Below are 27584 nucleotides of genomic sequence, written 5' to 3'. Positions count from 1 at the left end.
TTAAAAAAAAAAAAATGATAAACAGCAGACTGTGATACTTGCTTTTAGTTGCTCCTGGCAGGCAGAAATCGGTGTCATTCATCAGCTTCCTAGTTGGCTGTCTGTGGGAAACATCTGCAAGTATGCCTGTCGGGACAAGAACTGGTATAGCTCGCACAGGTTTGAGCACCCTTAGCATTACCTTCCTCTGCGTGCTGTCATCTGTGGAGAGATTCATTTAGGCCTCTAGAAAACCCTGTGCAATCTACCTTTTCATATCCAGGAACCCAATTACTGCTTGGTAGCTCTAACCTATTTTTTTGTTTTTAAGTGTTTAAATTCTATATCAACCTCCTCCGTGGCCGCCATACGGCATATCCAGCCATGCTGTACCATCACATATCTGTCTGAAACTTTCTTGGGGGTGACAACAGGGCATAAATAGCTTCGTAGTGTTTCTAGACCGTCCTAAATGAAAAAGGTTAATTATATGTCATTCTTACAGGAATAAATCAGTGGAAATGATTAGCGAGCTTTGATATCTATATAATGGCTAAAACTGATACCTGGTAAAATCGTAATTTCCTTGTCTTAGTGAAAAAAAACACTGTTTCTTCACTATAGAGGCAACTGCCAGAGTCTACAGGGCTGGCTGAACTTAAAGCTGAAGATGTAGCTAAAATCTTACCCAACAAATTAGATATTTACAAAGAGGAAACTAAAGCATTTTCAAGTGAGGTCCCACATTTTAGTAATAACAAAGTCAATAGATAAACGTGATTTGTCAGTAAATGAATCAGGTCTCAGTCAGTGAATACCATGCAAGGTAGACTTCTATTTCAGTTAGGAGGAAGCAAAAGAAGGCACAAGGCAGAGTAGTTTGATTATATATGGGTCCTTTTCCATACCTAAGAGATGGTGTGGCAGGTCTGTCTTTGGAGAGACTGACAAGAATAGTTCTCCCAAGGGCAGGGTGGGGGGGAGAACGGTTCTCCCATATGGACAGTGAAGTTTGAAAAAGGCAGCTTTGCCTAGAAGTAGCAAGAGAAAGTAAATGGTCTCTTAAATTGTTAAATTGTTTCATTTGGTTGTCTGTGAGCTCAATTCCCTGACTCAAAGGTCCTAAGTTAACTTACTACTCTAACTGACATCAGCAGCCAATATAGTATTTTTACAACCAGAAAGGGAACAGGGGAGGGGGGCAGGGCAGGAGAGGAAGCTGACATTTTAAGAATGTACTTCCTCATAACTATCACATTTAATTTTTACCATAAGAGTAGCTGGTAACTTGCACAAGGTCACATAGCTAGAAGATGTCAAAGCAACAATTGGAGCTCAGGTCCAGCTAAGGACATCACACTCTTTCCCAGAAGCATTAACAGTTTAGTTCCGTGAGTCTTCACTGAGCACCCATCGTGTTCTGGCACTGAGGATGTAACTGGGAAAAAGTGCATGCATCACCGGTAAGGAAACCCCCCGTAACAACATGTCTTTTTTAAATCTATGGATGTATGTCTTTGTATTTCTCTAACCTTCTCTTCTCAAAATTCATGACTTTTAGGAAGCCTTTGTAGTTGGAGCCCACTGATTACCACCCTTACCTCCTTAGCCCTTACTCACATGTGTTCCTTCCCTTGCTTCAGACAAGCTTGTTGATTATGTTCCTGGTGCTCTCCTGACTCACGCAGCTTATTCTGTGTATTCTTCCTTGGTGCCTCTTCTGCAGGGCTTTGCACGCAGTGGGTTCTTAAATTCACTAGATCCTTAACATTTGCTGGTATGGAGTTCATTCTTAATTCATGAATCTTTGCCATGTCAGTTTACAGTTTTCCTGGGATATGAATTTGAATTCACCCAGATGCCTTAAAAGCTGGATCTTAACACTAAGCTGGTGAGTGGGCATCGCCAACAGTCTAGCATCTCAGTTTTCACTTGAGTAGACTTGAAACGTGTTTATACATTAAGTAATTCTCGAGAGGTGATTAAAATTTAGTTTCTTTGTTCGAAAATAGGATTCAAGTAAGAGAAACAACCTTAGTTAATGTTGATAAAGTAGTCATTGATAGTGTGGGCTAGGCATATGACTCTCCCTGAAGATCAGTTATAAATGTGAGACAGGGACCATTCCTCAATTCCAGATTCGTAAGTTTTAGGACACTACAACTCCCAAGTTTATGAGAATGCTAAAGAGGCACTATATACTTTTCTTACTGGCTTCCCCATCTCCAGTGGGACACATCCTCACATTAAAAAGCCTTTGTTTAGTCCAGTGGTGCTTGACCAGGGCTGTACCACAGAATCACCTGGGGGACTTTAAAAAATACATGTTAGAAGGCCCTACTCTAGACCTAGGGAAAGAGAGTCTCTAGGGTTGATGTTGGGATATGTACATTTTGAAAAAGTCCACGAAAGAATTCTGATGAATATACTTGTGGTTTAGAGAGAGAATTCCTTTCAGCAAACACTTCTGGACAGCTTTAGGGGGTGGTATATATTGTGCTGTCATGCTGTGTTGGCTGACAAACCAGTGGCTTCCAGGGACCGTTTAATGCTTCTTCAACAAAGCAGTGTCATTGAGTGACTCCTCAGCAGTCAAAGGATTTATTATTCGTTTTGTAGATTATTGGGCCCTTGTTTCTCTTCTTCCATTTTTTGTGTGTCCTTGAGGACTTTGTTGTTCTTCAGTATCTCCAAAGAGAAAATAAGTAAATACATTCAAATCAACTGAGTTTTTATTTGCCTGAGTTCTTTAAAAAAAAAAAAAAAAAAAAGGTGGAAATAAGAGGGTAACGGTCATCTATGATTTTTTAAAATGTAAAATATCGACATAATCATTCTTTGTTGTTTGTTTACAACCATAGATAGACCATCGATAGATAACCAAGCTTACAGTTTGCATCTACAAAACTCCTTTCTTCTGAGACCTCAAAGTACTTTCTTATTCTTTTCATTTTCTAACCACCATCCTAGGGACTAGGATGGGACTTACCCGCTCCCTGTACTCTCTTGCTCACCTTTCACCAGAGGTCTAGGATAAAGCAAGAAACTGTCCTGAGTTTTAATATTTGTAGATTACAGTATTCACTCAGGGCAGGGTTGGGGGTTTGTGAACAGAAGGAAGTTAATAGAATGGATATTGAGATCCAGAGAGGCTAAATACCACACAGAAAATCAGTCCCTCCTAGAACACAAGCATGGTTTGTTAGTTGGGTGGTGGATAAGGGTGGGGGTACGTTTTTGATCATTTTACAGTTTGCTGACTTCCAGTTAAAAAAGATGCTTTCCCCAGTCTCAAATCTACTGAGTCATGGAAGACTAGCTTAAGTAGCCTTTTGTGCAGTCATTGAATTGCTTTTCTTAAATTGCACCCATATCTCCACCTGTGAAGTTGAGACATCTGATTTGAAAAGTGCATTTATAAATGGAAATAATAATTATCAGTCCCTTGCTAATGCTGGTTTTGTTTTTGTTTTGTCTCTTCCTTTCTCTAGCATGAAAGACTTTCTAGGTAAGACCTTTCCCTGTTTTATATGCATGCTTAATACTTGTGAGAAGTGCATGTCTAATTAAACTTAGCTTTATATCATGTGCTCATATTTCTCACATCCTTTCCTTCCTTTTCATTTCCTCAGCCACCGCAGTAGTTCAGACTTTTATTATTTCCTAAGTTAATGCAGTAGCTTTTCAACTCACCTCCTGCCTTCAGATTCTCCTCCTTCCAATTCATTTTGTATACTTCCACCACATTAATTTTCCTACAGCACCTACCAGGCACTGTGCTACAGAAACAGCATGAATAAAACCCTATCCTCACCTTCAGTAAGGGCCAGGATAGTGGTATGGACAGTATTATGAGCAGAGAGAAGAGGCCATTAGCCTAATCTGGTGGTTCAAGAAGACTTTGTTGCAGGATACATGCCCGAATTGAGATTGAGTTTAGATACTGTCATTTAATAGTGGATCTAACACAATTCCTTGTACATTGATGGTGCTCCGTAATAATTTATTGAAAGAGCTAAAGACCAGTGTTGCAATTGCTGAAAAATTAAGGAAGCAGATCAGAGTTTGGGGAATGATCCTCTCTAATTTTTCACCTAGCATCGGAGGATACAAAACTGATCTTCCTGAAGAACAAAATAAAAAATAGTAAAGACTGTGGAGCCAACAGTATGAACCGCTCCCTTTCCAGTTTTCCTCTGATAGAGAAATTAAGAAGAAATTGAGGGAAAATGTAGTTATGGGATAGCATAGGGCAAATGAGTCTTATAATTTGTTTGATAATTGAGCTTATTGCACCTTAATGATATATTTCAAAATGTTTAAACTTGCATGGATTCTTCCTCTGCTCACCCTCTCACCAGGCACCAGCTGAAGATAAATAATTTACATCTAACCTAGCAGAAAATTAGTTTTGCAAAATTGGTAGAGAGTGGTTATTTTGCTATAGTTAATTTTTTGTGGATTCTGTTACATTATAATAGCCATTTATGAAAAGAGACTTTCCCTATAGACCTCAAAATATGCCAAAAAACTAATGGTTAAAACAGTGGGGTATTAGTTCAAGAATAAACAAAGATATCAATGGAACACAGTATAGTCCCCCAAAAGTCATATGTAAAGGTGATTTGTCAACTCTGTGGGGGAAGAGTTATTTAATAAGTGATCATTGGGACAACTGACCGTCTGTTTGGGAAAACATATCCTTCCCTGAAGCCATACCAAAAAACAAAAACAAAACCAGATTCCAGATGGATTACAGTTTTTAAGAGAAAATGATTTTACTACAAAAGCAATAGAAGAAAATATTTATAATCTTTATATAGGAAAGACTCTCCCAGGCATGGTACCATAAAGGTAAAAATTGTCCAATTTAGTTACATAAAATGTAAAATCACTGCTAGTAATAGACACCATAAACAGAGACAAAAAGTAAAGTGGGAAAAAATATTTGCAGCTTATGTTGTATAGTTTTAAAAGCTTTGCTATATAGGATGCTCCCACAGTGTAACAAGCGGAAGATTAACAAAGGCTCTGAATCGACAATTCAGAAACAAAGATAAATAATCAAAGATACTGAACCTTCCTAGTGATCTACAAATATTAAAATTAACGACAATGTTTCTCCTGTTGGATTAGAAAAGATTAAACTCTCTGAAGGACAGTATGACAATACATGTATCTAAATTTAGAATAGACTTACACCCGACCAAAGGGTTCCACTTCTAAGATTTTATCCTAAGAAAATAATCAGGCAAATGCACTAAAATTTATAGACACGTCTTCTCACTTGTAGCATCATTTCTAATAGCTAAAAAGTTCAAAATAATAGAGGTGTCTGTCACTAGAAGATTCAATTACCATACACCACACAGTGGAAGACTGTGCGGTCGGTCATCTTTTTTTTTTTTTTTTAATGAGACAGATCTGTTTACTTACATGGTAAGATGCCTCCAAGCGTAGTGATAGGTGGAGGGAGGAGGAGGAGTTAGACAACAGTATGTATTATCTGGTTTTATTTATAGAAATATATACATTTTAATGTATCTATGTGTTTAACCCTTTGCAAGGATATGAAGTAACTTAACAGTGGGTTATTTCTTGGGCAGGATTATGGAGTGACTTTTACTTTCTGTTTTAGACACTTTGGTACTACTTACATTTTTCTGCAAGCACATACTGCTTTTGTAATCAGAAAAGTCAGTGAAGAGGTTTCTATTTACAAATTAAAAAAAAAAAAGTGTAAGAAAAAAAAGAAAGCTGTGAAGACTGTTGTAGGACTTAGCATCTCTGTAAGACAAAGTGGCCCTTAATGCCATTAGGAGCTTTGCCTCTCCCCTGCTGTGTCCTCCTTATTGCTCCTCTACTTCTTCTGATACGTATTCCAGCTCCCCCACCCCCAGCTTTGGCAATAGCTACCACAGGATAGAGCCTTGAGATGGAAGTTCCACAGCTGTGATTCGGCACACCATCCCAGTTCAGGGAGGGAGAGCTCTGCAGGGCTGGTTTGTACGTAGCAGTCTTGTGGGCCACATTTTCATTTGGAAAGAACAAAGTCTGAGAAAAATGTAAACCACTGTTAAGAATCAGGATGATCGTTGTACACTTAAACAGATAGTCAGCTGAGAGGCCCTTCCACTAATGAACTTACCACTCCTGGAAATGAGGCCACCATTGACTCTCAGAGCTCAACTGCTGGAAGACGTAGAAATCCTCATCACAGGCTCACAACCGCAATGTGGACTGGAGAAGAGAGGGTAGAAAAATAGCTGTTTGGGCACGGAGGTGGTACCCTGAAATGTTTGAGATTCCAACAAACCTGCAGTGCACCTAAAAAACATACTCGCCATGCCCTCATTGTCATTTCCGCCCCCACACCCTCCAGCTCTGAACTCACAAGTCCGTATGTTTTTGATTCATTGACAGTTCGTTGGAATCATTGTCTAAGAGCCATTGAGATCCAAAAAAACTTCTGCTTTTAAAAGCACACTCTTTGAGGAAAGCTGTTCAACCCCAAACTAATTTGAAAAGCTCTTAAGATTTAAGTCGGCACATGGGTCCAAACCGCCAGTTTTTCAAGTAAGCTCCATTCTTGGCAAATGATGGCCTCCTCCTCCAAGCTGGCGCAGCTTAGCTCAGAGGTCCAAGAATGCTGGCTGAGGGGATTCAGGGAAGGAATGTGCGTTGTTTCTGGCCAAGGTGCTCAAGTGCCTCTTAGAAAAGGTGCAAACTCCCCTGAAGCATTACCTTCCTCCCGCGCTCTTCATTCTTAAAACCAATGTTCACCTTTAATGTATCTCCCACAGGTTGGAATCAGGAGGTAGTAACCCTACAAGCAGCGATTCTTACAGTGACCGGGCCTCAGCAAGAGCCCGCCGCGAGGCCCGGGAGGCCCGCCTTGCCACCCTGACCAGCCGCGTGGAGGAGGACAGCAACAGGGATTATAAAAAAGTAGGCTCCCTTTTCAACTTTGCTGTTGTTGGGTTACAACACGTAAACCTCTCAGCCTTTTCCCCAATGTAGAAAAATGATTGTAGTTCCCATGAAGCAGAAGAAAAGTGCTTTACATGATAAATAGTAGCAACTAATTTTCTTGGTTTGTTCCACCTCTCTACCAGCTGAACACAGACCATTTCATATATTGTTTTTAGTGCAGTAAATATATGCCTTGAATCAGATATTTAGAAGTGTAGGAAAAAGTAAAGATTGACAATTGTAGAAAGGGGAAATAAAAGTAGTGCTGTGTGTCTGAGCCCAGAGAGTCATTTGGTAAGACTCATGTTATTAACAGACATGTGCTTTTAATGCGGTCCTGTGAATGTCAACCAAATACTTCTTGGTGATGGTAAATGATAATCTGGTTTGTTGGGGGTTTAAAACACTTTACAGTTCATTGCCTTTGGTTCTTGCAGAAGAGTACCTAGCTCCAGGGGCTGACTTGAAAACCTTCCCTTTCAAGTGCTTGAGATGCCACGGGAGAAAACCATTTTTGTTAATGAAATGTTTGTTTTGTTAATGTTGTGTTAAGCAGAACTTGACTAAAATCAATATACACACTAGACCGGCTCTAAAAAAATAATTCTCTTTGTATGGGGAATGACAGCGACTATTTTTTCCCCCAGAGATTAACATTTTTGAAGTTGGAGCACCATTCTGTTTGTGTTCAGCACCTGGGACTTCACCAATGTTAAGAAGCAAGAAACCAATTGGCTGAATATATTCTGTTTCCTAGACTTCCTCCATCTTCTCCATCTGTCCCACAATGATGGTTTGGGGTGGAGGTGTGGTTCTCATAGGATGAAACTGTGTGAGTGCTAATCCTGCAAGCCCTGCCTAGTAGGTGACCTGATTCTCTTTCCCTCCCCTCAGCTCTATGAGAGTGCCCTGTCTGAAAACCAAAAACTGAAAACAAAACTTCAGGAGGCCCAGCTAGAGCTAGCAGATATAAAGTCCAAGCTTGAGAAGATGGCCCAGGTAAGAGAGAAGAGGAAAAAGGCTGGGTGGCAGGGTGAGTGTGAGGAGGCAAAGTAACTTGGGGTCTTAGAGAGGGGAAGTGACATGGAATTAAGATTGGCCCTCCTCAGAGACAGGAAGACAGAAGCCCCTGAGATTCTCATCTGATTTCAGGGTTCAACTGGCATTTAACTTAAGACGGAAAACTGATAGTTCAGTGAACAAGTCCTAACAGCCTGAATGCTAATAATTAATATTATGGATTATCTACTTATTTCTTAGTAAAACGGTATTAACCAGCATCATAAGATTAGTCCTAGACAGTGTCTCCTGTCTTGATCATCATGTTTCAGTTCAGTTTATCTACAGTCACCTCCTAGAGAGGGATAAGCAAGACACCATTAAACCCAGTGCAGAGAGGTAGCAAATTAGGCCTAGAGAAATAAGTGGTTTGCCTGGGTCATATAAGAAATCAAGGACAGGGGCGCCTGGGTGGCTCAGTCAGTTAAGCATCTGACTCGATTTCAGCTCAGGTCATGATCTCAGGGTTGTGAGATAGAGCCCTGAGTTGGGCTCCACGCTGGGCATGGAGCCTGCTTAAGATTCTCTCACTCCTTCTCCTTCTGCCCCTCACGCTCTCTTGTGTGCTCTCTCTCTCTCTCTCAAAAAGAAAGAAAGAAATCAAGGACAAAGGTGTTAGAATGTACAGTCAGGTCCCAAAGCAAAGATTCTGTCCTGCAGCATATGTTACCTCCTCAAGCCACCACCGTTTTTCAGCCTAGAAATAAGGAATGTTAGCGGCAAACAGACCAGATAAACCATTTCCTTTTACTGCCAGGCCTGATTTAATTAGGTGACACTTTAGAGGATACTAGAGGCAATAACCTCATCACCAGTGAGACAAACACTGCAGCTGAAAGCCAAAGCAGGTGCTGTCTTGGGTTATTGCTGAGTTAACAGGAAACCTATTGAGTTATTGCCCTCCTGGAATGCCCAGTGACTAAGAATTTTGAAAGCTGAACTGAGGTAAAAATGACTCTTTACTGGGAAGGCATAAATGAAAACCAGAGATGGCTAGTTGTTCTGGCCATATGATATAATCCAAAAGCAAAGCCTAACACGCTAGGATTGTCCAGTACTGAATACATGGGGCTTGGGGGGCAGGGGTGGTCAAATACCTCTGAACATCTTGCGGCAACCCCTCTGGAATGGGATGGGCCAACACTTGGAAGACAGCAGGACAGACTGCGTGGGATTTCAGCAGGACAGCCAGGACACCCGCATTCTCCAGGGAAGGGCTCGGTCAGGTGCACAGGGGACGGCCTGGCCTGTGCCTGTCCGTTTGGAAGAGGCCCCCCTCCGCCTGGTTGGAGTAGCTGAACGTGGCTCTTCTGCTGAGGATCTGTAAGGCACAGATGACAGCTGAGCATGGAGTGATTCAGTGCGACAGGAAAAGTGGGTCTCAGCCCAGGAGAGCACACGCACACACATGCACGCGCACACGCACGGCACGGGTAGAACTAAACAAACCTCAAGGGCTCTGCCGGCCCCAACCTGACTGAGCCAGGTGGAATGTCTCATTCACAGCACACCCGCAGAAGATCCCTGAGGCCGACTTTTATTCTGAGGAGTGCCACAAACTGACAGTTATTAATTAATACAGATCTGCTGCTGCTTCTCATCAGGAATTACTGGGGCTATTTTACAGAAAATTGGGGAGCAGTCATGTGAGGAACCACAGGAAGACCCAATTTTACCTGCTCCCCCACTCTCTCCAGAAGCACTCTTCTGACAGCACATTTCTTGACCTTTAGGGGTTCTTGGCTTTTCCACCAGCTCGTGCTTCGGAGCAGTGAGCAGGCTAACAAGCTGCTGACATTGACTTGCACAGAGGACACTGGAAATAAAATCACCCTTGCACTAGGGAAGGGTTTACTTTCTAGGCAACTGCTTTGCTGGGTGTGTCGGAATATACTTCGTTTTGCCAAATACAGGTGACTAAAAATCAGGAGAAACAGCGGTGCTACACACCAGTTCTCTGCTGTTTACCCCAAGTGGAGCTGTCGGGCAGGGCAGAGAGGAGGAGGGCCCGTCAGCCACACACGTTGTAGGGAGCCCCTTACCACATGGACACACACGACGTCTTACATAAAAGGTCCACTCTAACCCTAAGGGGGTTAAGATTTAAAAAACAAGACAAAACTAGTTCTGTGTAGAAGTGAACTGGTTAAGGTCACTCTGTAGAAGTGACAGCTTCTGTGCTTCTCAGGCTGACCAGGATAGAAACAAGCGCCAGGATCTACTTCTGCCTTTTTTCTTTTCCTTCCGCTTCATAGTAGATTCAGTGAAAGGCAGATGGCCCTGACCTTCAGAACAGAAGGTGAAAGCCCAGCGCAGGAGCCAGAAATCAGAGTTTTACTGTTAGTTCTAGCTATTCCTTAATATTCTGAAGAAAGAAACCTCTGCTAGAAGACCAGCATACTTTCTATATTTATTAAAGGTTGCTTGTGCATGGTACTAGGCAAAATAAAAATAATCACCCTGTATTTATTAAATGTAGTCTATTAAATGTAAGAAATTTTACAGTGCTAAGGCCAAAAGGAACTTAAGGTTCAATTCCATTCCCTGTTTAAGAGTCACTACCTGAAGTAATTCTACTTGTTAGCTCTGGTGGCTAAATTTTTTTGGCCCTTCTGTGACATTTATAGCAAAAGTCAAAGATGTTCTGAAAGAAAGTTCTAATCTTTTGTTCAGGTTAAATCTTACCTCACCTGGAAGCTCAGTATACAAAAGAGATAAAAGGGGAACTGTTCAGTTCAAAGCAGGGCAGATGGCACGAGTGAGCTCCTGGGAAGCCCTGGAACCCACCCACACATGCAAACCACTGCTTTAAAAGAGAAACGGCATCAGTGCCCAAAGCAGAAAGAATGAGTGCAAAGGGATTGCTTAGAAGAGTGCCAGAGACTTAGACCTTCAAGTTCATGAGTCTCTAGCTTTCAAAGAAGAAAAGCCACTTTTCATTTCCTCTGGGTTGTGAGATTACTCACAGATCAGGAGAAGGGAGGGGTGGTGAGGCATAAGAAGATAGTTGGCGTTGAAGAGCTAGCAGGGGTTTGTGTGTGTGTTGTGGGAATGTCTTTGCACTTGTGACTGTGCTAAACTTCAAGAAACACCACTACTGCCTTCTACTCCCCGATGGGAATCCTGCAAACTTCAGAGAGGCAATCATGTCAGGCTTAGAGATCTGTCAGAATCTGTTTGCTAAGGGCCTCTGCCACAGTGAGAGCCCAAAGCCCTGACATCTATTTCTGGGTGTCTGACGGTGAAGCTGAACCAGACCGGGCTTTCTAGTGACCCTCAGACAACCCAAGTGACCGTTGTTTCTCTTCAATTTGCACTAGCAGAAACAAGAGAAGACCTCTGACCGATCATCAATGCTGGAGATGGAGAAACGGGTATGTGTGTGTTTCTTTCCCCTCTCTGTTTCATCTGAGTTTCTCTGACTTTGTTGTTCATGCCAATGGAAAAAGTTCGTCTTCAGAAGGCGGGAGTTCTGCCACATTCCATTCCCAGCTTGATAATAAATTCTTTTTGTGTGACTCTGGACAGCAGTTTGATTGCTAGTCCTTTTGGCTTCTTCAGATGCTTAGTACTTTTCACTTATTCCAGTCTTAGGGTGGGAAGGGTCCTTGGAAGGTCATCCCATGCACTGGTTTGGCCTATAGGCAGAACTGCACACACACACATACCTACAGTATATTTTGGTTTACTGTAAATCAGCACACACGTACACACCCACGACCAAGGTCTCTTTACCCTTCCCGTCACCTTGAACAGAAAGGAAGTTTTCAGCAGGACCCTCTGCCATTGATTTAGGTCTTCTGACTTGAAATATGAGCCAGCAGAATCTTTCCCTCACTCTGACTCGGGGTGGGGAGGGGGCGTTCCAGTTCAATTGCTGACCTCCTCCTGACTGCATTCAGAATATTTTTCTAGGATTTGACATTCTTGGATTGGGAAAACTCAGATTTATTGATGAACCCTCGCTGTGATTTGACCCTAGGGGTGTAATATGTTCCCATCTCTCCTGTTTAATTTGGAAAGCAGCAAAGTTTTACATTTTATTTCCTTGGCCTATAACAAAAACTCGGTATCTCATCTAGAATCTAAGAATCTTTAGAGTTCAGGCTAAATCAGGAGTGGGTTGCTGGGAGAGAGATGGGCTCGGGGGAAGGGTGCTGTTTCTTCCTAGACAACGATGGCTACTTCCCCACTCACCATCTGCTCCCCATCATGGGAGAAGCAGCTCCTTAGGAATTTGAGGGGAGCGTTCCTGAAGATAAGGATGCCTTTTATTAATAGAGAGCAGGGGCCCAGGTCACTTGGAGTCATTTGAAATATTCCATGAGATCTTCAGCTTGCACAGAATAGCCAGAGTACCCTGATGCTGCCATTTGTTTAACTTCTAGTATTCTGATGGGAGATTGAGGTCCTGTGATTTCTCTCAGTGAAGTAGTGTCATCCCACGGATCAGATAGTGCTTAGTCTCCTGCATGAGGTTTGCCTGAGAGGTGGCGCTGCTGATCACACGTCAACCGGGAGGCAGCATTTTGACTCCCTTCTAAACCCAGTAGATGTTCAACAGTCTCCTTGTTTCTCAACAGGAGAAGCGAGCCTTGGAGCGGAAAATGTCAGAGATGGAGGAGGAGATGAAGGTATGGAAAGATCTCCTTTCTCTCTTTGTTCCCCAAATGCCTGCCAGGACTGGGTGATTGAGCCTAGGCCCACCCCTCCGGATTTCACCACACACTCCACCCCCTCAAGAAGAAAGGATGTGTGAAGAGGAGCCGAGCATCTCTCCTCAGCCATTTCATAGGCCCTCTCAGATCACACAGCATCCCCTCTGGGCACCTGGCAGCCCTTCTGGGAACCAGTGCTGCCTCTGGTTTAAGTGGGGGGAGGGGGGAGGTATCTGCAGACTGGAGACAAACCTAAGTTGAACTTCTAAGATTTTCCAAGCAGTAGTTTCACCCTCAGGGGCTGGATGGAAACCCTAAAACAAGGGTCCCAGCTCTGCAGGCCTCACATGAGGTGCCTGGGGAAGCCTGAAGGCGACCAGAGACTTTCCTGCCTGGTGCGCCTCCCTGTCTCAGCCCTTCACTGGAAGGAACACAGTTTGAGTCATTCTGCAGCAGAATGCAGATTAATTCACACATCGATTTCCTGCCCCAGCCCATTTCACCTGAAATACTCAGTAATATTCGGTACTCGCCCACTAGAATCAGCTCATGCCACCAGTTACACCTCACGGCTCACTGCTTTCCTCTCTCCCTTCACCATGCCCTGCAATGACCAGCATCTCCATTAGCCACTTTAATGAACAACTGCCATCCTAGGCAGCAGCTTTGAGTGCTGAGAACTGGCAGTCGACCCAGAAGAGTCAATTCCCTGCTGTGGAAGAGGCCTGCAGAGCAGTAGGGAACATAGAGCTGCTCGGGGTAGCCACCTGGGGATGATGTGGAGCATCTGAGCCCTGCAAGTGCATGATGCCACATGCCCATAATCACCTAGTGCTTGCTCAGCTTCAGACTTTTTTTTTCCTTCAAGGATCTTATTTTACCAGATGTATGATACAAAGCATTCATCTGGTGAAACTCTGGTTTCTTTACCTGCAAACCAGAAGCACTGGGGTAGAGGCAGATCTCCAGGGCTCTTGCTCTGAACAAGCATCCCTAATATGCAATTAGAGCACTTTAGGAGAGACATTTATTATTACAATGGCCAAAAAGATATATAGTTATTTACTTAAAAAAAACTTCTCAGGACCTGACAAGGTCCAAGTTTACACAAGATCCAGTGCTCATAGTCCTGTTACTCTTTATATAATTCCAGAATGAGGGAGATGTGCCCTGCCCTTGAGTTCTATAGTCACCATTCCAAGGCCATAACTGATCGCATTCACATAGAATTTTAAGCAATACTACTTATATCTCCAAAAAGTGGCACTTATATCTTTCAAGTTGATGTAAAACAGCAAGCGTAGAAATAATTAATGGTTGATTCTCCTACGATAAAAACAGGATGACCCAACACCCTTAGCTTCTCCATCTTCTGGTTTTTCCAGATCCACCTCACCTACCGCACAGAAGTATTTTCTGTCATTTAGAGAAGTATGTTAGTAGAGCTAAACAGTTCTTGATGAATGAATATCCACAGCTCTTGGTTGCACTGGGGCCTCCTCCATTTCTGAAACCCCTTGAGTGATACCATCTGTACTCTGCTGTTCAGCAGCTGTCAGTGATGCTCCTTAAGGAATAGCCTAAATGCTGATCAGGAGCACGTAAATGAGGCCAAAGCTGGTGCCTTCTAATGAGTACCCAGGAGCTCAAAGCCAGCCCAGACCCACTAGTCATGGAACTCTGCACCACGTCTGCCCAGGCCCTCACACAAAGACCCAGAAAGTCTCCAAGTGGAGCAGTTGAGGTCCTTCTTTATTTCCATTCCAATCCTAAATTGCCAGGCATGAGAGCCCCTTCACTGGTTCCAGTTGCTCTCAGTTCTATGGTTTGAGACAGGCTTACATATTTCTTTCTCCCTATCCTGCCAGGCTAGGATTTCCTAAACTAGGTCATGAGTTCCTTTCTTTCCTCGGTAGAGATCATAATACATGAAGGTGTTTGCAAATGTTTAAATTATCAAATGGAGCCAGATCCTGGCTGTTTAGACCTCAAAAAATAGGTACACCAATTTGAAACTTTTTTGTTGTTTTTATTTTCGTTAAAAAACGGACGCAGTCAGTTGCCATTATTCTCCATTACCAATTGCAAAGCCATTTGGAGAAGAAACACCTGCAAGTTCTAAAGCCCCTAAACACCCTTTGCTCAGATAAAGCCCAATACCAGGTTTACGAATCATCCAGCTCCCCCTAGAGGACAAAGGGGAAGGAACATACAAACTCGTAGCCAACGCCAACTTCGTTTGTGTCTGAACCTTGAGATAGGCAAAAACTTCAGATATATAGATACAGACATCATAAAATTGATCTCACTGGCCTTAAAGGAGTCTAAGAAGCTGCTCAGGTAGCTTTCAAGTCCTTCTTCATCCAGGCTACAGTTTGTGGTAATCAACATCTTGGGAATGATCAGTGGTCAAAATCTCTGTTCTAGGCCGCCAGTCCACTGCACAGGTAACTGTCTTATTGAATCTGGGACCCAGTAGAATTAAGGGCCAGTTAGCCCCCGTGCCTGCTGCATATTTGGTTTATACAGATGCTCAAACCTCTTGGAGCAATCAGTAGGGAGCAGGTTGAAGTTTGACCTCCAGTGAACTCCGAAGATCCAGTAGGTGCTCAAGGACAGAAAGTGACTCTGGTGCCTGTTTTTCTGATTCTGGCAAATAAAGTGCAAAGGTCAGATGAAATGGGGAACCCTGAGATGGGCTCGCCCAGATGTACGTGGGGCCCTGTGCTTGTGACATGGGTTGTGTCTTTCTGGCCATACAAGAAAGGTAAGTATTTATGAGTTCTCCCCAGGACAGACTGCACTCAGATCCTGGATTGGAGTAGGATGGTGTGCCAGCCTCTGACAGGCATGCATGTCAGCGTGAGCTGTGTGAGGCTGCACTGGGTCTTGCCCCCATCAGACCTGATGACGTTTCTACTGCATCCTCCATTCAGCATTGGCCTCCTTCCCAGACTTTCTCCCTGCCTCTCCCAGGTCCTTGCATGAGGGGCCCAGCAGCCACTCCCCTTTTAGATTGCTCTTGGAATTTTTATTTTTACTTACTCTGGAAATACCACTCCTGATCCTGCCCTTGCCCCCCCTGCTCTGTGCCCTGCCCTCCCCTCCATCTTGCTGTGCCTTGTTTTCAGTACTATTTCCTATGGAACATTCCACCAGATTGTTTCCTGCCTCTCTCCCTCATGCTCATAACTTCCAAATTCTTCCACCTCGATCTGCTTGTACTCACATGTTAGATTGAATCATTTTCATAGTTCGTGTCTTTAATATTACTCCCTAGGAGGCAAGGACCACTTCATATAGTGACAATGATTATGTTGAAAGCTTTGGTCCAATGTCAACACCAAAGAAGGGTGAGAGCCAGGGACTTTCCATTGGTTCTTATGTTTGGTCCCTGCCCATTTCTTTAAATATTTCCATATGCTGCACCATGATCTCCTCTGATCTCAGTCCTCTCCATGGCCAAGATGCTTGCAGAGGGTAAGGAGCATTTCCTGGTCCTTACCCTTCAATGGCTACATGGAAGTGTTGGGCTGCTCTGCCTTTTTTCCAAGGTGCTCATTCTCCCTCTTTGGGGAAAGAGATATTCAGCAGTTTGTCTCTGCTTGTTTTTCCTTTTCACTGTTTTTTCCCCTTCATGCTGCCTTTCATTTTCTTGCTTCTTCGCTTCCAACTATAACTCCACTAATCCTTCATTTCTGTCCCTCACATCCATGTGGACATGAGAGACTTTCTGGTTTGTCATCACTGTAATCCACAGGATTTTTCATCTTCCTCTCTGAAGCCCCATTTGCATAATAAAATCCTTTTCCTCCTCCCAGAGAGCTCGGTTATAGGTCAGTACAGGCGACTACTTAGGCAAGGATAGTAACCGTAAGCAGACCTGTGATATAATGCCATTTATTGAAGTCTTTAGGTCCTTTATGGGCTATGAGGTATTAGGAAGAATATCTGTGGACTGGATATTCTGTCCCATTTGTAATACTTAACAAATAGTGAGGTCTGAACTAGTACATCAGCCCAACCAATTCCATTATCTTGGACATTTATGATTTCTCCAACTGTTGTGCACAGCTGTAATTTTCATAGTATGAGTCTGTATGTGAACACCTCCAGGCAGCTGCCCGCCTCTTTATGAGCTGGGACAAAGAGAGCACAGTTAGCTGTGAATTTCATGATGCAGGTAGTCCTATAGCAGGTCAAGGGCAGGTTAGCAGTTCTTGGATCCTGGAACAAGCATCTGGACTGCAGTGGAGAACTAGCAGGGTTAATGAAGCATCCTACAAAACAGGTTAGAGGACCGTGCAGACAGCTGCCAGTCTCTGATCTTGTATGTGCCCCTTCAACATTCTAAACAGTACATGCCTCGTACAGAAGATACTTAAACAACAGGCCCCTCTTTTATTTTCCTTGTTTCACTTTTTTAAAATATGAAGTAAGAGAAGGACCCAGAAAAAAAAAAAACAATTAGGAGTAGGGGGCCAAGTATGGTGCAAGATGAGAGGAGGGAGAGAGAAAAGGGCCTTAGCTGGATTTAGGAACACACAGAGTCCTCAACTCCAGGACCCATTGATGATGAAGAAGGGCCCCTGAGGCTATGGCTCAACTATGCTAAATCAGTTCAGAAGGCCCCAAGCCACACAGTGGGCTGTCATTCTCAAAAGCGATCCACATGTGCTATTTGAGAGCGTGGTGGTTGTATTCACATGGCTGACCTGCAGCATAGTTAGACCTTAGCCAAGAATCGTAGGCCCGGCTCTCCCCCTCGTTGGTGCTTTTCTCCCTTCTCCCTCCCCTCATCCTGCACCATTACTCCTGCCTTTCTCATTTCCTTTCTTGCATGCCAACTAAAAACAAAAACAAAAAGTCACGTGATTTCTTTGTCCTACTTTTATCTCTTCTGGTCTGTCTTGTCTCTCTCTCTCTTGTCTGTATGTCCCCTCCATGTTTCACTCTCTACAGAACCTCCACCAGCTAAAACAGATTCAAACCTTGAAGCAGATGAACGAGCAACTGCAGGCTGAGAACAGGGCCCTGACCCGAGTTGTGGCCAGACTCTCGGAGTCCGTCGAGTCCTCGGAAACCCAGGAACTCTAGTTCTTGCCCCTCTTCTCCACCTCACTTCCCTCCTCCACCACTCCAGGCATGTTCACTCTTCTTGTTGGACCCAGAAGCCCTGTGCTCATGCCCCTCCATCAGAGCCACAGTATGTGGGTGCCTATAAATGTCGGTCATCTGCAAATGGAAAGAGCCAGGACTGAGACCACAGAGTGAGACATAACAGCCTAGGTCAAGGGAGGCAGTAGGGGAGTCCTTGCCTGGGCTGGTGGTCTATTTGGTAAGATCACCACATCACCTTCTCCTCCCCTGGAGGCCAAATACAGATTTGCTCACTCGGCTACACATAGTGGTACATAGACGTACGCATGCACCTGTGAATGTGCAAATTTCTTTGGTGGCGTCATTGCCAAACTGAGATTGAGCTTTCTCAGTCAGCAGCAACCCAAGTGCAACCTGGTTGCTGGAGCAGTTGGGGCTGGTCCTGGACTCCAAATTGTTGTTGGGCCTGGGGTAACCAAGGGCAGGGGTTCTCAACCCTGGCTGGGAGCTTTTAATGTATATAGTGCCTGGGCCCACCCCATCCCCCAACCCCCCAAATCAGTAGTCTGAGCTGAGACCCAGGCATCAATATTTTTTCAGACTTCCCCTGTCGATTCTTCTGTGAAACCAGGGTTGAAAATGGCCCTTTGCACACCAGACAGAACTAAGTCTTCCACACCTAACAGCATGCTAGATGGGGACGACTAGCGCTGAATGCTAGAGCTCCACCACCAGCAACAACACTGTCCATCCCACCATTTGAGTAGAATTTGGCTATTCTCTGCCTCCCTTCTGCAGTTATCTTTGCATCCTTCCCCCTCCTTGGGAGGCATCACTCTCATCCCTGTCACAAATCTCTGGGCCCTAGGGATGTGCCCCCTCACCCCACCCCTAGCCAGTGTGTGGGCTGTGAGGCAGAACACAGCCTGGATAAATGAGACCTTCACACATTAGGGAAGCCAGACCTTCCCTAATGGGGCTAGCTTTGCAAAGGAGATGACAGTCATTGGAGCAGAGAGCAAGGATTTATTCTCAACTGAGAACCGAAAAATATGGTTGGTAAACTGGAGCCTTTCCCTGGATGTAGGTCTGAAAGACAAGCTCACAGATAACTTGTTTTCCCATCCCACAGTAGTGTGATGGGGTCACCACTGCTGAGCAGTTTCACTCTCTGAAATGAGTTTTTAATTTCCAGCAACAATCTAATTAGTCCTGACCAATGCCTGTTCTTTTCTCTGCCTATTTGCTTGTGCCTTCAGGATCAGTAGCTGGCAACTAATGCCCGCTAGATCTGAAGCGCCCAGATCACCGTGAGGGCTGAGCTGATACCCTGCTGTAGATGCTGTCACACACAGAAGGGAGATTAAAAGGGAAGCAGTACCACAGCCTGGCACCAAGCAGCTTCGTTACCCCACTGCTTGAGTGCCATGTTAGGTCCAAACTCCATGCTTTACAGTGAGCCTCAGGGTTACTGGAAAATTTGACAGGGGTGAACTAGGGACCCACAAAAGATGTCCCAGTTATTTTTCGTTTCCCTCTTTGTGCAAGATAGTATAGGATATAGAGCAAAACTAGATCTTGTGCTTTTGGTAGTTAGTAACTAAGGTAACGGTTGTCATTTATTAAGGCCTGTGCACAGTACCGTATATGCTTTTTCTCACCTATTCCCCAGAACAATCATTTTAACATATGGGAAAAAATGAGTTACAGATTAAGTAACCTGTCCAAGGTCATTCAGGGAGTAAGTGGTACAACCAAAATTCAATCCAAATATGTCAGGTTCCAGAGCAAGCACTCAGCCACTGTGATATTAGCTGCCTGCATATTTGGCACAGAGTTTCAGCCATTTGTTAAGCATATGGCCTAAACGGGTGCAAGAAGAACCTATTGAACGACAACAGTGTGCCCCCACCATTGCAGCTGAGGGATGAAGGACAGCATTCTGCTTTCTCCGCACTCTTGACTTCCCAAACAGCCATTTACCTACCAAAAGATTTTGCCCCTGTAAAGAAACCATTGCATAGCATATGACCTGCTGTAATAGATCAGCAACCTATGGCCCGTCAGTATGGCCCATGAGCCATACAAATAGTTGGGGGAAAAAAATCAAAAGAAGAATATTTTGTGACACATGAAAATATATGGAATCAAATCTTGATGTCCAAAAATAAAGTTTTATTGGAACTGAGCCATGCTCATTTGTTTACATACTATCATTATGTTCCTAAGTACTTTTATGCCACAAGAGCAGAGTCGATTAGTTGGAACAGAGACCACATGGCTTGATATTTATTATCTGGCCCTTTACAGAAAATGCTGACCCCTACCAGAAGGAAAGATGCGATAACTAAGCCAAACTGACAGTGTGGCCAAGAGAGTTTGCCCTGCCTTTTTGTTTTTGTTTTGTTTTTAAATAATCCCCTAGAGAAATCATCTTATCTCAGTGTGTCGTGCAACCCACTTCCAACAGAATATATAAGCAATGGGACCCCCTCCCCACTTCCCAAGTAGTCAGAAGCAAAGCAGCCTAGGCAAGACTCATCCTGAGCCCCCATCACCCTGCGGCTGGCCTTGTCCTTCCTGGGTCTCCACAGCTTCAAGACCCTCAGATCCTCTCCCTCTTCAACACATTCCTCATCAAAGGCTGGACGAAGTCATGTTTGGGAAAACATGCACTTAAATTTTATTTGTCCAAGATACCTTAACATCACACTGTGGTGAACTGGAAATTTAGAAGTTAAGAAAGCTGACCTCCAGGGGGTTGAAATGATAAAGCTTTGTTAAACCTCATACTTCTGTAGTGTTTCCACATGTGTTCTTATTTAATCATTCTTTAACTTGAAGTGAATATCAGATAACACTGTTCATTTCCTCCTCTCTCTTTTGAGAGTCAAGTTTATGAGACTGTTTTCCCCCTTGATTTCTACATTCCACTTCTTGTACTTTTTGACACTCCCTTAAGATGTCAGTTGTAGTATATTGCGGCTGGGAAATTGCCTTGTCCAATTTTTTTTTTCTTCAAAGAATTGAGTTCTTAATGTGGAAATAAATCATCAAAGCTCAACGAGTTGTTTGTACATTTAAAAATCAGTTCTGATTTGATGAGCTGCTGGCCCGGAAATAAAATCCAATGACATAGCTTCTTCCCTGCCTATGGAATCCTATTACAGAACTACAACGTTCAGAGTCTCACTGATACCCAGGCTGGCTGTGGGACCCAGCATGGGGCATTGGAGAGCAGATGGGACAGTGAAGCACTGCGGGGCCATCCTGGCTGACTTTTTCTAAAACTCATCTTGGACTGAGTTTCTGAGCGCACACTTCTGGTAGTCAAGGCCACGGGGATAGAGGCACGAAAGAGAGCAGCCAGAACAGCTTTGATTAGGTTGGAGGTAGGAGAGGCAGGATTAAAGGACCAAAACTTTATTTTGATACTATCTGGATTAAAATCTTTTTAGTAAAATTTGTAGATTACCTACTCACCATCCCACATTCATGGGAGAACTCACAGTGGTCGTGAGAATCCTGAGTATTGCAGAGCATATTATGTACGTCATCACACTTCCACATCCGATACCTCCTGGGGCCCTCACAGAGTCCCGACTTGATGAGCGACCAGGGCAGAGATGATGATTCTTCTTTAGATACAAAAATGGAAGCCCAGACAAATTGAGTGATTTGCTTAAAGTAATAGAGATTGTTCATGACAATGACAGTGCTGAGATTCTGGACTTCTGTTTTTTTTTCCAGCCCCACACAACCTCTGTTGTATCAGGCACACATGGGCTCAATATCAGCTTTGCCATTTAATAGCTGGGTACTTTGGACTGGTTATGAAAGTCTTCATTTCCTCATTTGTAAACATAAGGATAACAACTGTTTCACAGACTCATGAGGTGCTAATGAGACCATGGGAGTGAGAACCTCTAATACAGTGCCTTCCACAGTATGGATGTTCAAGACTATTTTCTTTTTGTTCCCTTAGTACAAATCCCTTATGTCTCTGTGATGCATATATGTGTGCATACACATATATATTTGTATAATCTACATCCTCCATAAGAGATTAAGGAAACAAAAATTCTGTTCTTAAGGTACAGTTAGATCCCACAAGGGGTTAATAGCAGAGCCCGAACCAGAATTAAACAGGCCTCGTGACCTCCGAGCCCAGGCCATCCTTTAATGGCGACCTCACCTGCTGTTGGAGTCCTGTAGGTTTGATGACTAAAAAAATCAAAGAACGTTTGCATTGAAGAGATGAGATTTCTGTAGCCTTCATGGTGAAGATGTACTTTCCCTCTAACCTAAGTCTCCCTAAACTGCCAGCAGGGCCCACATATAAACTATCCCCTCAGCAACGTCCCATCATGGTTTTTTAGATGCACAGCACACCAGTCAGTGTGCCTGTTCGCATATAAAGACTTGGCTATCCGGACTAGGGCTTGGGCTGCAGGTTTTCCCTTGTTTGCATGTTGACCAGCACTATGTGTCGTGTTCCAAGATGGCAGAACTGATAGAATTGAAATCTCTATTCCCCCGTTCCCCAAAGCACCTATTTCCTGGATTTGTAACACTATCCCCTAAAACTGCTGCTAAGGCCCCCTAGTATCCCATGATAGCTACCCACAGGGAGCTCGGGGTGAGAATTAAATACATGCCTAGTGCTCACTGTGCGTCACAGCCATGCAGTGACTGAATCCGTAAACTCCCTGGGTTTTAGTGGTTGAAAGTGGATACATGTAGTATGACCAGCAGGAATTTAGGTGGATTTTATCACAGAACACACTAGGAGGATCTTAAATCATCTTGTGGGTGTGACAGCCGAGTTGTGCCGCTTTCCCCTGCATTCCTGTTTTTGATGGGATGTGAAGCAGTGTCTGTCCTTAACTCTTTTAGTTGACCCAGTACTGCTTTCTCAGTTTCTCCTCTGTGACCTCACCAGCTCACTTTGGCACTCTCCTTAATTTCTCCAGACTAGAAGTGAGTTCAAGGGCTGGAACAATTATAAACAGTTACTGACTCAGGAGGATGAAAGGATACATGGTGTGGAACGTGAAATAAGACGTTATTGCTAAATATGCTAGTTCAAAAGATGGAGGTGCTGTGGTCTCCCTAAATATGAACATTACCAACTCAACAAATAGGAAGAGTCAGGGGACTTTCATCCCTGAGAGAAAGGGTAGGGACAGTCCACTGCATAAGCTGCCTCAGAACGCCTTGCTCACGGGGCTGGCCTGGCCCGGCCTGGTCAGGGAGGGTAAGGAGGTGATGATGCTAAGCTCTAACACACCTTTCCCTCTGTCACCCTACAGGTGTTAACAGAACTGAAATCCGACAACCAGAGGCTGAAAGATGAAAACGGTGCCCTCATCAGAGTCATCAGCAAACTATCCAAATAGACTAGGCTCCCCATTTAGGAGGGAAAGGGCAGGATGTGCTGCCCCCACCCCTCTTCTGCGGCCATTGCCTTCCAGCCAAAAGAAGTGAATGTTTTGGTGGAAGGACAACGTCTTTCTGACCCTCCTCCGGTCACCTCCTCTGCACTGTACATTTCCTCTGCACTCTCAGTGCCCTGTTCCTCCCATGCCCCCCACCCCCTGAGTTTTATGACATTTTTAATTGAAGCATGATTGTGATCATTCGAGCCATCTGGAGAAGGCCTTGGGGAATACACCAGGCTCAGCTGTGGACCCCAGCTTCCTGCTGCTCAGCTACTTGTCCACATTGGATTTGGTCCAAACATGTAAGGCCTCTAGCCAAACCAGTACCCCACAGCCTTTTCCACTGACCCAGTGTCCTCTGATATAGGTGAGTCTTACGGTGGCCATTCCAGGATCCTGTCTGGGATGCCAAGAGAAACAGGATGTTGGCATAATCATCGGAAGGCCTCTAGAGCTATGTTTCCATTAGATTCCAAGGTGACAATGACTCTGCATTGAAGGTCTCTGCTAGTCTGCACCTCTCAGGAACTGACTTTTCTCTGACTCCTTGCTGGTGTTACTGTTACTTTTTCTATCAACAACCCAGTAACATCCCTGATTAGTCTTAATTCCTATTCTTCCTTCATGCCTGGCCCTCTTCCCCGGGGCTCAGATGACCCTGGCTTCCTTTATTCCTTTCCTTTCTATCCTTCTATTTTCCTTTCTGTCTCCCCTCCACCACCTTACCACATGGTGTAAAAGCTAGAACAGAGCATCTGACCTCACTTGTCTTTGGCCATTATGGAAAATCATTTCTCCTGGGGCGCTCTGGAGACCAGAAGAATTGCCTTGGCGGCACCACGGGCCCTCTTGCCGAAAAGCCAGACCCTGGCATAAGTGCCAGCCCGCTGTTCTCACCTCCCACTTGTTTTCCCTACACAGTGATTTTCTTTATTAGAAAATCTGGGCTCTGAACACCCCATTCTGCCTCACCTCCTTTTGACCTTGTTTTCCTCTCTTCACTCTGGCACCTGCTCCTAATGAGAAAGGAAGTCCTTGTAAGGAGGCATGAGAGCTGGGGAGGGTGGATGGGTGGGAGGCGGACCAGGGAGTGGAAGCAGGTCGGAAAGACATATATGGTGTAAGTAGAGTATCTGGGGACACTTGCAACCTTGTGACAAAGAAGATAGAAGATAGATCGTGCTGTGGTAATGGTGGTGAATGTGATTATTTCCAGTGGCTAGATTTAGGGGAGAGACGTCTGTTTTCTTAGAAGCCAACAGGAGAAATGACTTCTTATTAGAGGTTTGAAGTGATGAGATCCTCCCAACCCATTGATGAGAGTCACGGAATCTTAGAGTGGCAAAGCCCAGAGGTCATTTGGTTGAGCTTTCTGTTGTCATGTCACAGGGACCCCCACCTGCACCCCACTGCCCCAGCTCTGACCCACAGTCAGGTAGCCGTGCATTTATTCCTCGAAACGTGGGTGACTCTAATAAGCAGAAAGCTTTTACTAAGGTGAGTCAGGGTCTGCCCCTGGGTGCTCCACACAGTCCAGAGTGCCCTTTGATGTGACAGCCCCTTGTGTAGTTGGTCACCTCCCCTTAACCTTACTTCCAACTGGCGTTTTCCCGGTCCTTTAAGGCATTCCTCACATAGCATACTTCTCCTGCCTGTCACATCTCGTCTGTCCTCGTCTGGACAAAAACAACCTTTTAAAATATCATGCCCAAACCTGGACAGATACTCCGTTAGCACAAAATGAAACGGTTAGTCCTTGATGATGACCCCATAGTAATACCAAACGTATTTGGTCTTTATAGGCATTTTCTCCCTTGGTGGGTTTATTTTGAGTGTGCAGGTCATTTAAGTCCTCCTCATTTGGCTGTGGTAGTCAGTGCTTAGAGTGGTCCATTCTCTTAACATCTACTACCTCTGTCCATTTTTTAATCTCTTCCCCGAAAATGACAATGTAGTTCTCCATGGCCCTCTGAAACATTACATGCTCTTTAAACCAGAGTTTATCATTCAAGAGCCTAATTCCAGAATAGGAAATATGTCTCCCCTAGCAAGACCCCATTTTTAGAATATCCAAAATTCTCTCTTCCGTTTCCAACCATTTTCCAAGAGAAGCTACTACTGATTAGGATTTTGTATGAGCATGGGAGCACTGTCAGCTCAGTTCTCAGGGAAGGCTAAATTAGAGTAAAATGTTTCCTCACTTCCACTATAAACATCTTCATTCTAGGGAGAGGGAAAATCAAAACAAGGTGTTGACTAATTGATTCTCCTGGCACATCCTGGATATTGGGCAAGGCATGGGGGTGGTTGCTGCCTCTTTCTCAGGAAAAGAAAACTGAATTATTAGGAAAACATTTGACCCTCTCCCATTAGATAGACCGGGTAAAGGGGTTACCGAGAGTTCCCTCATCTGTTTGTGCCTTTCAAAACCGTGGGACAGCGTCTGTAAACTCTCAGGCTGGTGTCGTGGCCTGCTGCGTCCACAGCCTTTTCACATTAAAGATGCCTTTTCTTGCCAGAAAGTTTTCCTTGTGATGAAAAATTCACAAGCTTTTCAATCTCAGGAATATTGGATTCTATGGCCAAGAAATCATGAAAGTGTAAACCATGCTAGGTAATTGCAGGCACCCTCTCTTATGCAATTAATTTTACCAGACAGATAGACCCTGAATTCTGGTCCCTTCCCGGAGAATAAAATACCCTTTCTTCACAGTTGCTTTGACTGGAAGCCCCAGGACCTAATGACCAGCCGCGCACTCTGGGTGCCAACAGCCAGCAGGCCTCCCTCCTCTTGTGCTGTTGGTCTCTTCAGTGGCCACAGACCTCCTGTCCTCCACCTGCTGGTTTGGACTCCCAAGAGCACCCCAGATAGCTCAAGCTGCACGAGTACTGCCAGTCTGGCCAACAATTTGGGGCTCAGCTGTGCTGTGTCATTTTTAGGGTCTTTACATGAAATATCAGAATGGGGATGAGAAGGTTCTTGGTACAACTTTATATCCTCTGTTCTCATTTATTTGATATTTTTCAAAGCAAGCCACACCTTTGAGAGTAATGATTCAGCCATTCCAGAGATTCTCTGGCTGAGGTTTCACTGCTTCGCCTATTTGTCTTTCAAGGGCTGCTTACTCTTTTCCAGATGGCTCTTGGGCATGATGACCCCTAGTCCCAGTCCCAGTCTCTAGTGCAACAGAGTTATGCAAATCTTGGGGTGTTGCCTCTAAAGAATCTAAAGAATAGACATGCCCTGGGTTTGTTCTGTGCGCTAAATTCTCTGTTGGGCAGTCTCACTTGATATGCCCTGGAACCTCCCTGGCTTTTTCTGTCCAACTGCAGGATGTGTTCGCTTCTCTTCTGCGCCTTCCTATCTCCCACCCCATGTTTGAGACCAGGATGTATTTATTGCTCTCTGAGGCCACGTACTTCTCCTGCCCAAAACAAAACGTCCTTATTCGATAGTTCTGCCCAGAAACAAGAAGGCTGAAACCCCGTGTATTAGCCTGTGAATCCCACAAAAACGTGTGTGAACTACTGTTTTGATATCAAGGGCTTTTAAGTGAGCCAGGGGTGAGAGAAGAAGAAACTCTCAAAGCCACGCATTTGGTTTGGTGTCTGGATTTCTGGCCCCAGTGCAGCCTCCCCTAGCCCAGACAGACAGACTGCCTCCCCTCGGACGAAGGCCGGCGTTTCCGTCCTGACCACGTTGGCAGTCCTGCAGCAGGAGAAGCATGGACATGAGAGACGAGCTATTGACAAGATTGCCAGTTATTCAGCTTCCAGGCTGCTCTGCCCCACAAAAGGGAAAGCCTAAAGGATTCAGCAACTGAGCCACTAGGCAGGGGGAATTCCTGGTACCAACCCACTGGGGGAGCCACTGGTTCCCCTGGAGCTTAACACTGAGGTGACCCTACCTGGGCGCTGGCTGGGGTCCTTCCCTCCTGGCCATTCCCAGGGGCCGCTGTTCGTGCTAGCACCGCACCTAACTCTAGACACAGAGTTAGCAGCCCCAAATCTAGGCCCAATTATAACTGCAGATCTTGGTCCCCACGCTGATTTTTAAGGCAGGTTACAACCCATCAAAGGATGTGAGTCCTCTCACCCAATAAGCAAGGCAGCTTTGAGGGCAGAAAAAGGCAAGAGGAAGGGATAAGCCCCTAGGAGTCAGAATAGCTGGGTTCTAGGGCCAGCTCTTATTAGCCACGTGACCTTGGGAAAGTCACCTTCCCTGTCTGCAGAATGCAGTTGGACTGGATCGTCCTTAAGATCCCTTCCAGGCTTACAATTTCTATTCCTAGGAAGATCAGAACATTTTTTTTTTTTTTAAGTGTAACTCTTTTTTTTTTTAAGATTTTATTTATTTGACAGAGAGAGAGAGATA

General features: G+C 44.5%; 1 protein-coding gene across 2 annotated transcripts in view; it reads left to right on the top strand.

The window, feature by feature from the left end:
• Positions 1-27584, top strand: part of PPP1R12B (protein phosphatase 1 regulatory subunit 12B) — a 209702-nt gene extending 182118 nt beyond the window's left edge. For both annotated transcript variants that reach the window (XM_032422320.1, XM_032422321.1), the window contains 6 exons: positions 3471-3487; positions 6783-6927; positions 7846-7950; positions 11331-11384; positions 12594-12644; positions 23081-27584. In XM_032422320.1, coding sequence (XP_032278211.1) covers positions 3471-3487; positions 6783-6927; positions 7846-7950; positions 11331-11384; positions 12594-12644; positions 23081-23167 — 459 coding nt within the window. In that variant the 3' untranslated portion in view covers positions 23168-27584. The remainder of the gene's footprint in view (positions 1-3470; positions 3488-6782; positions 6928-7845; positions 7951-11330; positions 11385-12593; positions 12645-23080) is intronic.

Source organism: Phoca vitulina, unplaced genomic scaffold (assembly GCF_004348235.1).
Source record: "Phoca vitulina isolate PV1807 unplaced genomic scaffold, GSC_HSeal_1.0 scaffold26, whole genome shotgun sequence".
Taxonomy (NCBI): domain Eukaryota; kingdom Metazoa; phylum Chordata; class Mammalia; order Carnivora; family Phocidae; genus Phoca; species Phoca vitulina.
Note: the sequence above shows the minus strand (reverse complement) of the source record. Positions and strands in the feature narration are given on the sequence as shown.